Source organism: Triturus cristatus, chromosome 8, assembly GCF_964204655.1.
Source record: "Triturus cristatus chromosome 8, aTriCri1.1, whole genome shotgun sequence".
NCBI lineage: Eukaryota > Metazoa > Chordata > Amphibia > Caudata > Salamandridae > Triturus > Triturus cristatus.
Window position 1 is genome coordinate 343,993,598 of NC_140591.1, and position 15,596 is coordinate 344,009,193.

General features: G+C 49.5%; 1 protein-coding gene across 1 annotated transcript in view; it reads left to right on the forward strand.

Annotated features, from left to right (window-relative positions):
* Positions 1 to 15,596, forward strand: part of TEX26 (testis expressed 26) — a 171,295-nt gene that overhangs the window by 78,488 nt on the left and 77,211 nt on the right. The window contains exon 6 of the mRNA XM_085621664.1: positions 11,913 to 12,089. Coding sequence (XP_085477790.1) covers positions 11,913 to 12,089 — 177 coding nt within the window. The remainder of the gene's footprint in view (positions 1 to 11,912; positions 12,090 to 15,596) is intronic.

A 15,596-nucleotide genomic window follows, 5' to 3' on the forward strand; every position in this document is an offset into this window, starting at 1 on the left:
TCCCTGGACTGGAAACAAGCATCCTAGGACCGGTTTCGGGCTTTCAGCCCTCGTCAGCCAGGATAGCCTGATTCCAGTGGCATGGAGAGCAAGGGACTCATGTCTGAGCATACCCTTCCCACTCGGGGTGACAAATGCAAAAACAACAATTGATGGACAGAATGCAGAACAATGTCATACATTCACCCCAGTACAGAGATCTGGGCCTAAATCCATCCTTTTTTTGCTCACCATGCCATTCCAGTTTGAACCCAGCCATATGCAAATCAGTCTTGACCCTGTGCCCCATGGGAACAGTCCAGCCCGAACTGCCAAGCCAGGTGCTCCCTGGACTGGAAACAAGCATCCTAGGACCGGTTTCGGGCTTTCAGCCCTCGTCAGCCAGGATAGCCTGATTCCAGTGGCATGGAGAGCAAGGGACTCACGTCTGAGCATACCCTTCCCACTCGGGGTGACAAATGCAAAAACAACAATTGATGGACAGAATGCAGAACAATGTCATACATTCACCCCAGTACAGAGATCTGGGCCTAAATCCATCGTTTTTTTGCTCACCATGCCATTCCAGTTTGAACCCAGCCATATGCAAATCAGTCTTGACCCTGTGCCCCATGGGAACAGTCCAGCCCGAACTGCCAAGCCAGGTCCTCCCTGGACTGGAAACAAGCATCCTAGGACCGGTTTCGGGCTTTCAGCCCTCGTCAGCCAGGATAGCCTGATTCCAGTGGCATGGAGAGCAAGGGACTCACGTCTGAGCATACCCTTCCCACTCGGGGTGACAAATGCAAAAACAACAATTGATGGACAGAATGCAGAACAATGTCATACATTCACCCCAGTACAGAGATCTGGGCCTAAATCCATCGTTTTTTTGCTCACCATGCCATTCCAGTTTGAACCCAGCCATATGCAAATCAGTCTTGACCCTGTGCCCCATGGGAACAGTCCAGCCCGAACTGCCAAGCCAGGTCCTCCCTGGACTGGAAACAAGCATCCTAGGACCGGTTTCGGGCTTTCAGCCCTCGTCAGCCAGGATAGCCTGATTCCAGTGGCATGGAGAGCAAGGGACTCACGTCTGAGCATACCCTTCCCACTCGGGGTGACAAATGCAAAAACAACAATTGATGGACAGAATGCAGAACAATGTCATACATTCACCCCAGTACAGAGATCTGGGCCTAAATCCATCGTTTTTTTGCTCACCATGCCATTCCAGTTTGAACCCAGCCATATGCAAATCAGTCTTGACCCTGTGCCCCATGGGAACAGTCCAGCCCGAACTGCCAAGCCAGGTCCTCCCTGGACTGGAAACAAGCATCCTAGTACCGGTTTCGGGCTTTCAGCCCTCGTCAGCCAGGATAGCCTGATTCCAGTGGCATGGAGAGCAAGGGACTCACGTCTGAGCATACCCTTCCCACTCGGGGTGACAAATGCAAAAACAACAATTGATGGACAGAATGCAGAACAATGTCATACATTCACCCCAGTACAGAGATCTGGGCCTAAATCCATCGTTTTTTTGCTCACCATGCCATTCCAGTTTGAACCCAGCCATATGCAAAAGAACGATGGATTTAACCCAGATCTCTTGACTGGGGGAGAATGTATGCATTGTCAGCATTCCGTCCATCATTTGTTTGTTGTAACGCTTTTCGCCCTAAGTGGGATGGGTATTCCCAGACGTGGGACCCGTGCTCACTACGCCACTGGAGTCAAGCTATCCTGGCTGATGACGGCTGATAGCCAGAAACCGGTCCTAGGATGCTTGATTCCGGTCCAGGGAAGACATGGCTTGGCAGTTCGGGCTGGACTGTTCCCATGAGGCACAGGGTCAAGACTGATTTGCATATGGCCATGTCTAAACTGGGGTGGTGTAGTGGGCAAAAGAACGATGGATTTAACCCAGATCTCTTGACTGGGGGAAAATGTATGCATTGTCAGCATTCCGTCCATCATTTGTTTGTTGTAACGCTTTTCGCCCTAAGTGGGATGGGTATTCCCAGACGTGGGACCCGTGCTCACTACGCCACTGGAGTCAAGCTATCCTGGCTGATGACGGCTGATAGCCAGAAACCGGTCCTAGGATGCTTGATTCCGGTCCAGGGAAGACATGGCTTGGCAGTTCGGGCTGGACTGTTCCCATGAGGCACAGGGTTAAGACTGATTTGCATATGGCCATGTCTAAACTGGGGTGGTGTAATGGGCAAAAGAACGATGGATTTAACCCAGATCTCTTGACTGGGGGAGAATGTATGCATTGTCAGCATTCCGTCCATCATTTGTTTGTTGTAACGCTTTTCGCCCTAAGTGGGATGGGTATTCCCAGACGTGGGACCCGTGCTCACTAAGCCACTGGAGTCAAGCTATCCTGGCTGATGACGGCTGATAGCCAGAAACCGGTCCTAGGATGCTTGATTCCGGTCCAGGGAAGACATGGCTTGGCAGTTCGGGCTGGACTGTTCCCATGAGGCACAGGGTCAAGACTGATTTGCATATGGCCATGTCTAAACTGGGGTGGTGTAGTGGGCAAAAGAACGATGGATTTAACCCAGATCTCTTGACTGGGGGAGAATGTATGCATTGTCAGCATTCCGTCCATCATTTGTTTGTTGTAACGCTTTTCGCCCTAAGTGGGATGGGTATTCCCAGACGTGGGACCCGTGCTCACTACGCCACTGGAGTCAAGCTATCCTGGCTGATGACGGCTGATAGCCAGAAACCGGTCCTAGGATGCTTGATTCCGGTCCAGGGAAGACATGGCTTGGCAGTTCGGGCTGGACTGTTCCCATGAGGCACAGGGTCAAGACTGATTTGCATATGGCCATGTCTAAACTGGGGTGGTGTAGTGGGCAAAAGAACGATGGATTTAACCCAGATCTCTTGACTGGGGGAGAATGTATGCATTGTCAGCATTCCGTCCATCATTTGTTTGTTGTAACGCTTTTCGCCCTAAGTGGGATGGGTATTCCCAGACGTGGGACCCGTGCTCACTACGCCACTGGAGTCAAGCTATCCTGGCTGATGACGGCTGATAGCCAGAAACCGGTCCTAGGATGCTTGATTCCGGTCCAGGGAAGACATGGCTTGGCAGTTCGGGCTGGACTGTTCCCATGAGGCACAGGGTCAAGACTGATTTGCATATGGCCATGTCTAAACTGGGGTGGTGTAGTGGGCAAAAGAACGATGGATTTAACCCAGATCTCTTGACTGGGGGAGAATGTATGCATTGTCAGCATTCCGTCCATCGTTTGTTTGTTGTAACGCTTTTCGCCCTAAGTGGGATGGGTATTCCCAGACGTGGGACCCATGCTCACTACGGCACTGGAGTCAAGCTATCCTGGCTGATGACGGCTGAAAGCCAGAAACCGGTCCTAGGATGCTTGATTCCGGTCCAGGGAAGACATGGCTTGGCAGTTCGGGCTGGACTGTTCCCATGAGGCACAGGGTCAAGACTGATTTGCATATGGCCATGTCTAAACTGGGGTGGTGTAGTGGGCAAAAGAACGATGGATTTAACCCAGATCTCTTGACTGGGGGAGAATGTATGCATTGTCAGCATTCCGTCCATCATTTGTTTGTTGTAACGCTTTTCGCCCTAAGTGGGATGGGTATTCCCAGACGTGGGACCCGTGCTCACTACGCCACTGGAGTCAAGCTATCCTGGCTGATGACGGCTGATAGCCAGAAACCGGTCCTAGGATGCTTGATTCCGGTCCAGGGAAGACATGGCTTGGCAGTTCGGGCTGGACTGTTCCCATGAGGCACAGGGTCAAGACTGATTTGCATATGGCCATGTCTAAACTGGGGTGGTGTAGTGGGCAAAAGAACGATGGATTTAACCCAGATCTCTTGACTGGGGGAGAATGTATGCATTGTCAGCATTCCGTCCATCATTTGTTTGTTGTAACGCTTTTCGCCCTAAGTGGGATGGGTATTCCCAGACGTGGGACCCGTGCTCACTACGCCACTGGAGTCAAGCTATCCTGGCTGATGACGGCTGATAGCCAGAAACCGGTCCTAGGATGCTTGATTCCGGTCCAGGGAAGACATGGCTTGGCAGTTCGGGCTGGACTGTTCCCATGAGGCACAGGGTCAAGACTGATTTGCATATGGCCATGTCTAAACTGGGGTGGTGTAGTGGGCAAAAGAACGATGGATTTAACCCAGATCTCTTGACTGGGGGAGAATGTATGCATTGTCAGCATTCCGTCCATCATTTGTTTGTTGTAACGCTTTTCGCCCTAAGTGGGATGGGTATTCCCAGACGTGGGACCCGTGCTCACTACGCCACTGGAGTCAAGCTATCCTGGCTGATGACGGCTGATAGCCAGAAACCGGTCCTAGGATGCTTGATTCCGGTCCAGGGAAGACATGGCTTGGCAGTTCGGGCTGGACTGTTCCCATGAGGCACAGGGTCAAGACTGATTTGCATATGGCCATGTCTAAACTGGGGTGGTGTAGTGGGCAAAAGAACGATGGATTTAACCCAGATCTCTTGACTGGGGGAGAATGTATGCATTGTCAGCATTCCGTCCATCATTTGTTTGTTGTAACGCTTTTCGCCCTAAGTGGGATGGGTATTCCCAGACGTGGGACCCATGCTCACTACGGCACTGGAGTCAAGCTATCCTGGCTGATGACGGCTGAAAGCCAGAAACCGGTCCTAGGATGCTTGATTCCGGTCCAGGGAAGACATGGCTTGGCAGTTCGGGCTGGACTGTTCCCATGAGGCACAGGGTCAAGACTGATTTGCATATGGCCATGTCTAAACTGGGGTGGTGTAGTGGGCAAAAGAACGATGGATTTAACCCAGATCTCTTGACTGGGGGAGAATGTATGCATTGTCAGCATTCCGTCCATCATTTGTTTGTTGTAATGAAAATCCCACGCGTCATACGGGAAAATGCACTATAAAAGCAACCCAAAAAGAAGGGGGAAAAAAAACTACTGCGTAGCACCATGAATGTACCCGGACCGAGTGCAGAGGCCAACGCGAAGCCCACAAGCCCCACAGACCACCAGCAAGGAACCTCGGGGTCGGAGAAGGGCAAGGAGAAGAGGAAGACGGGGTGCAGTCCGCCAGAAAACCAGATCAGCGTTATGGAGGTGACAGAACACTACCATCAACTGAACATCAATTTGACAAACGTGAATGCAGTAGGAGTGTTGAGGAGGACAATGGAGGAGGCCAAGAGGCGCTGGCATGATGTGAAAAGCCAAACCAAGCACAAACCCGCTGCCAACAGGAAGGCAGCAACGGCGACAGGAGGTGGGAGTCCTGCACCACAGGAGGAGCTTGAGCAAACGGAGGCCACAGTCATCAGTGTGGAGACGGTGCAAGGAGTCGGTAGACGATAGGACCTGACACAACATCAACAGGGTGACCAACGACCAGGGACTGGGGAGATGGGCAAAATGGCACACACGCACAACGATGTGTAGCACTGCACACCCACAATGACCCAGGATCATGTCCTTGATCCCTGTGGCACACTGCAGCACACACACATAGCAATCACAGCACATCCCATGACAATGTGGTACAAAGTGAAACACTGACACTTCTGAACAGAGGACAGAGGACACAACTGGGTCCGCCCATGCGCAGAAACATGCCAATCACATATAACATAGCAGGAAACTGTGAGATTGAAATGTACGTGTACAAGCTCACATCCGTCATGTAGCCCAAATGTCCACTGTCCCGCCTCAAATTTCAGCACCTCCCAAACAGTCACAATGTACTTTGTCATACAGTCTGCATGTAAACAAGAACAATGCGCCAACATACATGTCAACACAATGTCAACATGCATTTCCCCTTCACATTGCAGAGGGACAAACAACACCTCCAGCATAGCAGACCAGACAACTCATCAGTGATGCCGGAGAGGACCACCACACCTCCGGCACCGACGCCCTACAACAGCTCATGGACATCTTAGGCAACCCACCCCCAGGAGCAGGGCAGTCAAGCTACATAGAGGAGACTTCAGCCCCTGTACAGACCACACAGCAGGAAGCACCCGCCACCACGACTGGCTCCCAACACTCCACTGAGGCACACATCGCATTCCAATGCCAGGTATCAGAATGCCTAAAGGAGGTGGCCGAACAGGTGCGGGTGGGGTCAGAGCTCAAGGAAGCTGAACTGGACCACATACGTGGGTGTCGAAGTCCCATCACCCCAAAAAGGAGACCCACACTGCAACAGAGACACATGCATTTGCATATGTCCTGTAATGAACCACGCCCAGAGCCCCAGAATTATCATTCACACACCCACACTGGACCTACTTACGATGGCCCAGTCCACTCCTCTTACGTATTGAGTGGGTGACGACAAAGCTACATGTCCAAGGTCATACCCGCTGCCAGCGGTGACATGGTTGCGTCCGCTGTACACAGCACAATGTAATTTTGTAGGCCCCAGGGCCCCCATGCATACATTATGACCACACGGACACACACAGATAGTTTGTGGGACTGGCTATGGGCCCGTGCGCCCAGCCCCTTTATTGGCAGGGTCACATGTACAGTGACGCCTGTGCTGGATGTGTGTGGGGTGAGTGTCTGCCAGCCCCCAAGGAGTGGTTAGTGCTGGCAACAACTACAACAGTGAACACTATTAAAACGGAAACAGAAAACACCAGCATTACAGAGACAACTGCGGAGCATCATGGTGGTAGCCGGAGCAAGTACAGAGGTCACCCAATGAGCAAACAGAAGTGTCCATGAGCTGTGGTACACTGAGTTAGTGGCACCTGTAGTGCTGAGCAGGGTATCAGGTAGATGATGGCATCCACGACAGGTGTGATCAACTCTGATAGTCTGGCAGTAAGTCACTTTCGACTCTGGCTTATGGCGTTTGGAGCTGGTCCTCACACTGGTGGCATATACCTCCTGCGGTGATGCGACGTCCGGGCCGGTCCGGACTCAATTTGATGTGTGAGCCCTGGTGGACTGCAGTTGAGACCGGAGGCAGCGGACAGCGCAGGGCCACATACACATGGCATTGATGACCCAAGGCCATCGTTTCAGAGGCCATCCAATATCTCAGCAGACAGGGTCCCTGAATTGAGCTGCACAGTCAGTTGCCCCGGATACTCTGCGGCCGGCACAGGCACACCGCCACGGGACGGTGACTTGCGTTGCAGTGAGATGGGGACACATGAGCTGAGCGGGTCCTCATCGATGTCCGATGTGAATGTGGCGGTGGGTTGCGGGGAACAGTGGAAGGTGTCCTCCAGGGCATGATGCAGAGGGCAGAAGCTGGCCGGAAGCGGCAAATGGAAAAGTGGAATGCCACATCCTCGTTTTTGCCACCAAGTCAGTATCACCGACATGATGATGAAGACAACCCCAAGTCCATAGACTCAGTTGCCACCAAAGTTCAACCAGAAAGTGTCCATGGATGTCGGGGAACAGAGTTAGTGGTACCGGAGCTGAAAGGGGATGCAGTCTGCGATGAGGCCTGTGCAATGATATCAAGTCTTCCATTAATGTATCAAGACTGAGTTCTGAAAGTGTGACCTACTCAACCACAATGTAAGCCCGAGGCAGCGGTCAGCGCGAGCCAACCGCTGTTCAGCGAGCTCCTCCTGGTACTCTAACACACGACGTTGAAATGGCATGTGGGGGTGACTTGTGGTTGACGGAGGTAGAAGCACCAGAGCTGAGCGGGTGTTCAGTCAGCGATTATGACGTGTCCTGCCTGGTACGGACTGGATTGGATTGGTGTGAGGCCTGCTGGACCACAGTGTAGGCCGAAGGCAGCGGTCAGCAGGTGCCCACAATCACGTGTCGTCGGCTTGCGAAGGACAGAGTTAGTGACACCAGGGCAGTTGTTAGTAGTGCTCAAACACCTCCGTAAAGATGATACTTTTTTCCTCCTGACTGAAACGCGTCTTCCTCTTACACCTCTCCTTGTGTGTAATAATATGAACTCTGGCATGATGAAATCAAGGCAGTAGTCAGCGAGGGCCCACGGACATTTGTGGTTGGAATGCTATACACAGACTTGGTGGCACCACATTGAAGAGAGTGTAGTGACATAAAATCAGCCATGAATATGTACTCTGCCATAGTGTGATCAAAACTCAGTTCCAAATGTGTGACCTACTTGTCCGCTGTGTATGCCGGTGGAGTACGTCAACGAGGAAGGAGGACTGCGGGCCTTGCTAGAGGAGGCCGTGATGGTCTGAGCAGGCTGCTAAGGTCGCGCCCTCGGGCTTGGAGGTTGCATAGGCACGTGGTGGGCCCTCTTTGACACATGCCGGTGTTGGCAGGTGAGCAGTGAGGCCTGGGTGCGCAGGGGCGGGCAGGACGGGTCGGGAACCAGTGGCCAGGGGTACAGCAGGCGCACAGGATCGCAGGCAACTCCGCTCACGACGACGGCGTTGGCCTCGTGGCGGGGTGAGAGGCGCCGCCCTGGCAGAGACATTGGGCATTCCGAAAGAGAACCACGCCCAGAGCTACGTGCTTTTTATTCACACCCCTACGCTGGCCTGGCGCACGCCGGACCAGCCCACTCTGCTCATGCTTACAGGGGGGGACGTAACAAGCTAATTTATCGCAAACTTCCTCACTGGCTGGGGTGACATGGTTGCGTCCACTGTCCACTACACTCCATACACCAGCGGTGTATGTTGACCTGGATATGTGTGTGGTCTGCATACTGCAGTCTGGCCATCACATCCACGCCACACTTGGCATTGTGTACCTTCTCATTCTTGGGTCACTTGCCTCCTTCGCACATGCCTGGTTCCCACCTCTCCCCACAATCTGCTATTGTGTGGCTGATGTGCCATGCCATTGATGGCTCATGTACATGGCTGGCCCAGGCTGCCATAGTAAGTTGTGCTGTAATATATGGTGGGATGGCATGTTGTTGGGCATGTTGTATGTGAGTTTGGAACGTGTGCATTCCCAGTGTTGTGAGTTGCATGATTGTGGAGTTGAGGTGTGTTGTGTGTTGATTTGGTACTTATCAACCGGCAGAGCATTTCCATGGGTGCCATCCTGGTAGCGCTGGTTGATGATGGACTGTCGGTAGAAGGAGAATCATGCACACTGCCTGGGTAGTTGGCGACGACGTTGGTGGTGATTCCCCGGTGGTTCACTATTGCCTGCACATTGATCGAATGTGTGTGCTTTCCGTTGAGGTAATTGTGTGCAGTGTCACCAGGGGGCACAGGTAGGACATGTGTGAAGTCAATTGCCCTCTGACACATGCGGGAAACTTGCTGTGGCGTAGACGCCTTGCTTGGTCAACAGCTGTTCCTGCGCAGTGGGGATGGGGGGTATAGGTACTGGGGTACCAAGCTGATGATGGCATCCAGGACAGTTGTGATGAAGTTGGATGGGGCTGGCTGTGAGACTCCTCCGACTCTCCTGGCAGTTGATGGGGAGGTACCAGAGGCCAACAGGTGCAGCACAACCAGCAGCTTTGTCTGAGGTAGGATGTTGGTTGTCCGCTGTGTTAGTGCCGTCGGCCTGTGGGCAATGATGGTCAGGATGCGGAGGATGGTTGTCCTTTTGGGCCTGTAGTGGGCAATGACATTCTCTGGTGTTGGGTCTGTGAGATTGGTGCGTTTTTTGAGGGTCCACTGTCTTTGTGTGCTGAGTAGCTCCATGGCATCTGTTCTTCATGTGTGGCTCTGGGCTGTGCTCCCTTGTCTGGTGTCGGTTGACGTCTGACTTTAATTTCCTGCAGCTAACGCGCCTCATCGTATGTTTTTGTTCTTATCGCTGATCTGGCTGGTCGTTGAGAATGTTGCGGAGTGGTGTTGTCGTGGCTTTTTGCACGGGAACGCCTACTCTGCATCTCGTTAGCGATAATTGCCGGGGTCATCTGTGGCAATGTTTTTTGCTGCTGCTATCGCGGGGAAACTGGTGATATGGGCTGTTAGCACCAGCTTGTGAATGGTGCGATAAATATATCGCGACTTTGGCTGTGCTAAAGTGCAGATAACTCAGTGATAGATCCTTGAGAATATGCCCCTAAGTGTGCTTACATCTATTATTTAGGGCCAGTGGTATGTGTTTCAATATTGTAACACAGCAGCAGCGTGCTAATATTACTGTAAATAATCTTTGTAACACCCGCCCATTTCTCACATGTGATGTCCTGTTTTGATCTAAAAGAAACTTTTTTGGGCTGTTACGTGAAACATTAACAGAACATTTCTCTGCAAATTGTCTGTAATGGACTCTCACACATCACCCACATTAAAAATAAATGAAAGGTAAAAGGTATTTAAAACAATCTGTTTAAGAATCATTTAAGGGCAAGACTCTACAGAACAGAGCTGGCTCTGTCAGGGGGCCCCCTGAAAGGCTAAGGCGCTGGGTCAGAGCCCAATTTGCACATGCCTTAAAACGTCTGTCTCACCTGTCTGCAGAGCCTGTACTCGATATATGTCTCTCCTCTGCGTCTGATCAAGTATTCTTTTCTTGTCCTTAGACTTTCCTGCTAGCTTCTCCTTCTCCTCTACTGCAGTGCCAATGGCCTCACCTTCCTTCTCATCACATATAGGGCAGCCATTTCGAAGTGATGTAGAAACGTTTATAACTTGCACTTGGTTATCACCTGCTTGCACTTGGTGGGGTTTAGCATGTTTTGTCAAGTGCAAAACTTCTGTTTGTGACCATTCGCAATTTGCACATTTTTAGTACATCACAATTGGAATTCACACTTAGAAATGTGTTTTTAACAAACCTCTAAATCGGGTAACAAAATTTGCAATTCAGAATTATTTGCTTTGCTCTGCAGATTTTTCAGCAGATCTTTCGAGCCCTTTTATACTTTGCACCACCTTGCGTTTGCAAACAAGTCAGGGGTGGTTTGTGACTCGCAAAACTTTACTACATCGGGTACATAGTTTCCACTATAAACAGAAAGCAACTAGGAAAGCAGCAATTTGGTCAAAATCATCTTCGGATTGAACTGAATAAAAAACATATTTTTAAATCCTTAAAATATGTTTCTGTGATGAATGTAAGGTTGAAAAAAGGAGAGCATTTCCTGATATTGTGCTGCAACAGAAAAGTTTTTGTTTACTCAATGTTTTCAAGTTGTTTTTCTTTGATGAAAGACTTTCGAGTCCCAGGATGCACTGTGACTCCACCATTAGATGGCAATAGACATGGGCCCCAAACTCCATGTTACATTCTTTTTTCCCACCATTGAGTTTGGGCGTGTACCAACGAAACTCAGGTTCTCAACTCAACATGTTCTCCAGGTTTCCTTTGGAGCCACAAAGTCAAATTCAACCTTTCACCTCAACCAAACCATACAGCTTTCAATCTTCTTTCCTCGATCAGTAGCAATGAGAGCTCTTCACCTAGATGTCATATGGGCTCTCATGTGCTACACTGATTGACCAAGCCCTACTGCAAAGCTGACTCACTGTTCATAGTCTTTGACAAACCCCACAAGGGCCCACCTATTTCCAAAACTGGCATTGCAAGATTGATAGTCAAGCCCACCCAAACTTGCTATCACAAAGCCATCCAACCCCTTTCCCCCCGTAGCTCACTCTACACAAAAAAAAGCTGCAGGCATTGGTTCACTAGACAGTCTTAAGCACTTTATTTAGGACATGTCCAGATACTATGCAGAGCATGTGAATCTACAGCAACACGTGCTCCAAAAGGAAAATGGCAGAACTATACAGAGCATGTGAATCTACAGCACTTCACTTTACGATCAGATGCTTACAAAGTAAGTAACATTTTCCTCACAAAGCATGGGTTACTAGTTATTAATAAAACAAATTTGAGCATCATTTTGAGAAAAAAACATTGAAAGATACGTTAGCATTCAAGACCGTGTAAGTTCTGTATTAAAATGTGACAGTCTATAACTAACGAGAAAATATTTATGGGGAAATTGTCTTTTAATGTTACAGGATTTCAAGTTAAACATGCATTTTCATCACTCGCTGACTGGAAAAAGGAAATCCCTCACACTTTAAATACAGAGTTTCGGGTAAACTACCAAATACCACCCCACATCCCTAATTTGGCAGAGTTGGACTTAAAGTATGGAGCTTATGCAAACTTGTACTGCCCAGCAGAAGGAGCTGGTAAGATGATGTTTTGCAATCAGACTTTGGATATGCAAAGTTCTGCTGTCAATTCTTGAACAGTATATTAGTGTTTCATATGATGCAAAATGCATTGAACAGTTTGTATATAAATTCATGTACGAAATTGAGTTTTTTTGGGTAGCGACATATACCCACTGGTGTAGCTAGGGGAGGACGGCGGCGGGGGCGGCACTATTTTGGGGGCGGCGGCCTTCCTGCACTGGTAGCCCGTGGCGGCGGTCTTTATAATTTATTTGGGGACAGTAGTGTCAGTGTTCCAGTGGGTCCCAGGGCCGTCAATCTTGTAGCGCGCATAAGCACTACCAATGACGGCCCTGGGCATCATTTTTGGCCAGCCCCCACGCCACGCTGAAAATGCAGCACGGACGCGCGCCACCGCTACACGCTCTCATTGGGGAGTGGAATTGAGTCTGGGGAGACTGAAAAGACTGCGCCGGACGGCAGGCCGCGGCACGCTTGAGTTGCAGCAGGAGTTGTTGCTGCCACGAGGCGGCCCAGCCTGGAACTGAATTGCTGCAAATGAGCCTCGCAAAGTAAGTGTGCGTGACAGTGCCCCCTGAAATGTGTATAATTTATTGGCTATTTCATTGGCTGTGTTAAGTGGTATTGGTGCATTTTGCTGAGTACCAGGGCAGGTTTGGGAGCTGTCTCAATTGCTGCTACTACAATCTAACTCTCACCCAGTACACGGCGCACCTCGGCATTTCTCTTACAATTTAGTGAGGTCTTTATAGGCACGTCCTCCTGCCACCCGAGGCGCAGTCTTGGGAAAGCTTTGGCTGGCACTGCTCGCACTGTTAAGGAATTTAATCATGAAGTCCACCACCTGATCAGAGTCGACAACCCCACACCGGCAGCGGAGTGAACCTGGTCGCTGGGAGTGCTTCCTCAGCTACAGCCAGCCCAGATCACACCAACAGCCATCAGATTCAATCATGCCGGGCTGCCCTGAGTCCGAGTTGCGGGCTGCAGCTACCAGCAAGTGTGCAGTGTTGGCGATGCAAAGACATAAGTGCATGCAGTGTGATGTGTTAACTTACTGACTCAAATGTGTGCTGCTTTGGGATAGAAACAATAGAAATAATGAGCAACGCAGGATAGCGGCCTTACTTCCAGATCCTAAAGGCTGCTGTTTCTATGTGGATTGAATGAGGGAAGGGTTTTCTGTGGCCTGCCCTTACCCTGTTCAGTGGAAGGAGAGGGATTCGGCCGACAGAAACACTGCGTGGAAAACACAAGCAGAGCTTTCGAAACAAAGAAGTGTTAATTGCCTGGGAGGCACGAAAATGTATTTTCTGTACACAGGCTTGAGAGATTGCAAGGTTAAGCACACCACAGCTCAGAAACCGCTGTAGCACCTCCTCTCTGAAGTGTTCTTGTACATACACATTCAAGTATAAATGTGAAATAAAATGGCGTTTAAGACTTTGAACGTAAACCTACCTAGTTTGCCCTTAGGTTTTTATTTGTTTATTTTTTTACAACGTAGATGCATTATGACACAATAGAATAGACTGCTTTCTGTATTTAAACACCATATGTAAATAAAATGGGGTGATTGTCATTCGGAGATCTATGTACACAAATTAGTGCTCGGAGAGACCCTAAATCCTTCTTTTGAAAGTTCCCAAATCTCTTAATGGTTCAAAATGGCAACTCTGCAGTAAACAACCAGTAGCAATTCTACATGATTTGGTGTTCTCTTACTAAAGTGCAGAGGGATCAAACTATTCATAAGTTTAAAGACAATTTGTAATAGTTTTGATGTCAAAATAGGACGTTTCACTAGCAGTGGTTGGGCCAAAGATGGAGAAACACTCACCGCAACAATTTTGGTGGGTTATTTGTGAAACTCTTCTCGCTACACGATAGAAGTTGTTTCACTTACGCTATAAACGTGGTAGGGCTCCCTTTACCGTCTTACAGTGGATGTATGTTTAAAGAATGATTCCCCCTGGCTTGCGTCATCAAGCAGGAATAGTGGGGCTGACTGGGAAGCCTTGAGGAGCAGATAGATGCATACAGGTTTCTGAGATGTGCTGCTCTGTTTCAATTTCAGCAAAGCTAACAGACGCAAACTGAATTTCTGCAGTAAATAATCCCTTCCATTCATTGCTTGGTTTTGTTCACGAGAAAGTGTCACTCACAGTCATTGAATGTCACTCAAAAGTACACTGACATTATGAAAATGTCACACATAAGCAATCTGAAACCTTGCCAGCTATGCTGCCTGTGCCCTGTAACAGAAGTTCACACTGGTCAACAGCGTCACTCAGCAGAGCAGCATTGGATGGCTCTCTGTGACAGGCCTGCTGTGGTGTGATCAGTGCGTTAGGCACCCAAAACCATGTGGCTAGAACGTCACTAGTGACTACATTGTGAGTCGAGCCAGGCACTCTTTAATTTAGTTCAACCACTGCCTCCTGAGATACGAGCGGGGTCGGGGAAGCATTCTAATGTTTTTATATTCTGCCCCGGGAATATGGCAGAGAGCTGCTGGCACGGTATCCATATCCGGACCTGACCCCCCACCGGCCGCACCTGAGATTGTGTTTGCTCAGGGTTGAGCGACAAAGAATCATGCAGCCGCAGCGTTAGGAGTCGTAGCAGCCACGGTGACGGTGGCTGGCAGTCAATTCAACTACACAGTGCTCTTTTGAATGCAGGTACTTTTCTGGATGGAGTGAAGTTGTCTCTGTGCCCTGAGTGAACCGCGATACCCTGCACCTGCGCCCGTTTGTCTGTGTGGGTCTGCAATCACATGACCTTCATGTGAGGGCCTGGCTGGCTCCACTAAAACAATTTCAAGGTCCTAAAAGTTCATTGCGCTGGAAGAAACATTTAATCTTAATTTTGAGTTGGCCTGCGATTTCATTGTCAGGGGGCTCACAACTTTGACAGGTTGAGAGCAATGGCCCCGAAAATTCTGGTGGTACTATAGTGTGTTTATGATTCAAAAGAATGACACCAATTGTGCACAACTGTAAAAACTGCACTGAACAAAAGTCAACATCACAGCCTTTGTAGGGTTTGGAACTGGCTGAAAGAAAACCTGACCGCCTAGTCCCTTGCTTCACATTTTACTAAACTTTGGTTATCAGAGATCACATCACACCCCACACTTTCTATGTGTCAGTGCATTCAAGTAATCTTTCGATAGGGTAGGCCCCTTTTAAAGGGTGCAGGGTTATAAATACAAGCTGTAGAGACTGGCAGAATGGCTTCAGCTCAGCTGATGAGTTCACATCAGTAGACAGATGCACATTTTATTAGAACTTACTTTGTTGTCCATTACTAGTGCACAGTACTTTTCAGGAGCCCTGAGCCGCGCAACATAGTTGAAGTCGCACTTAACTCGCCGGTGACAGTGGGGTGACTCTGGTCAGTGGTGCCGGAGATAGTGTCGCTCATAGTTGAAATGTCACTCATAATTACTCTGAAATTCTGAAAATGTCACAATTAGCAATCTGAAACCTTGGCAGC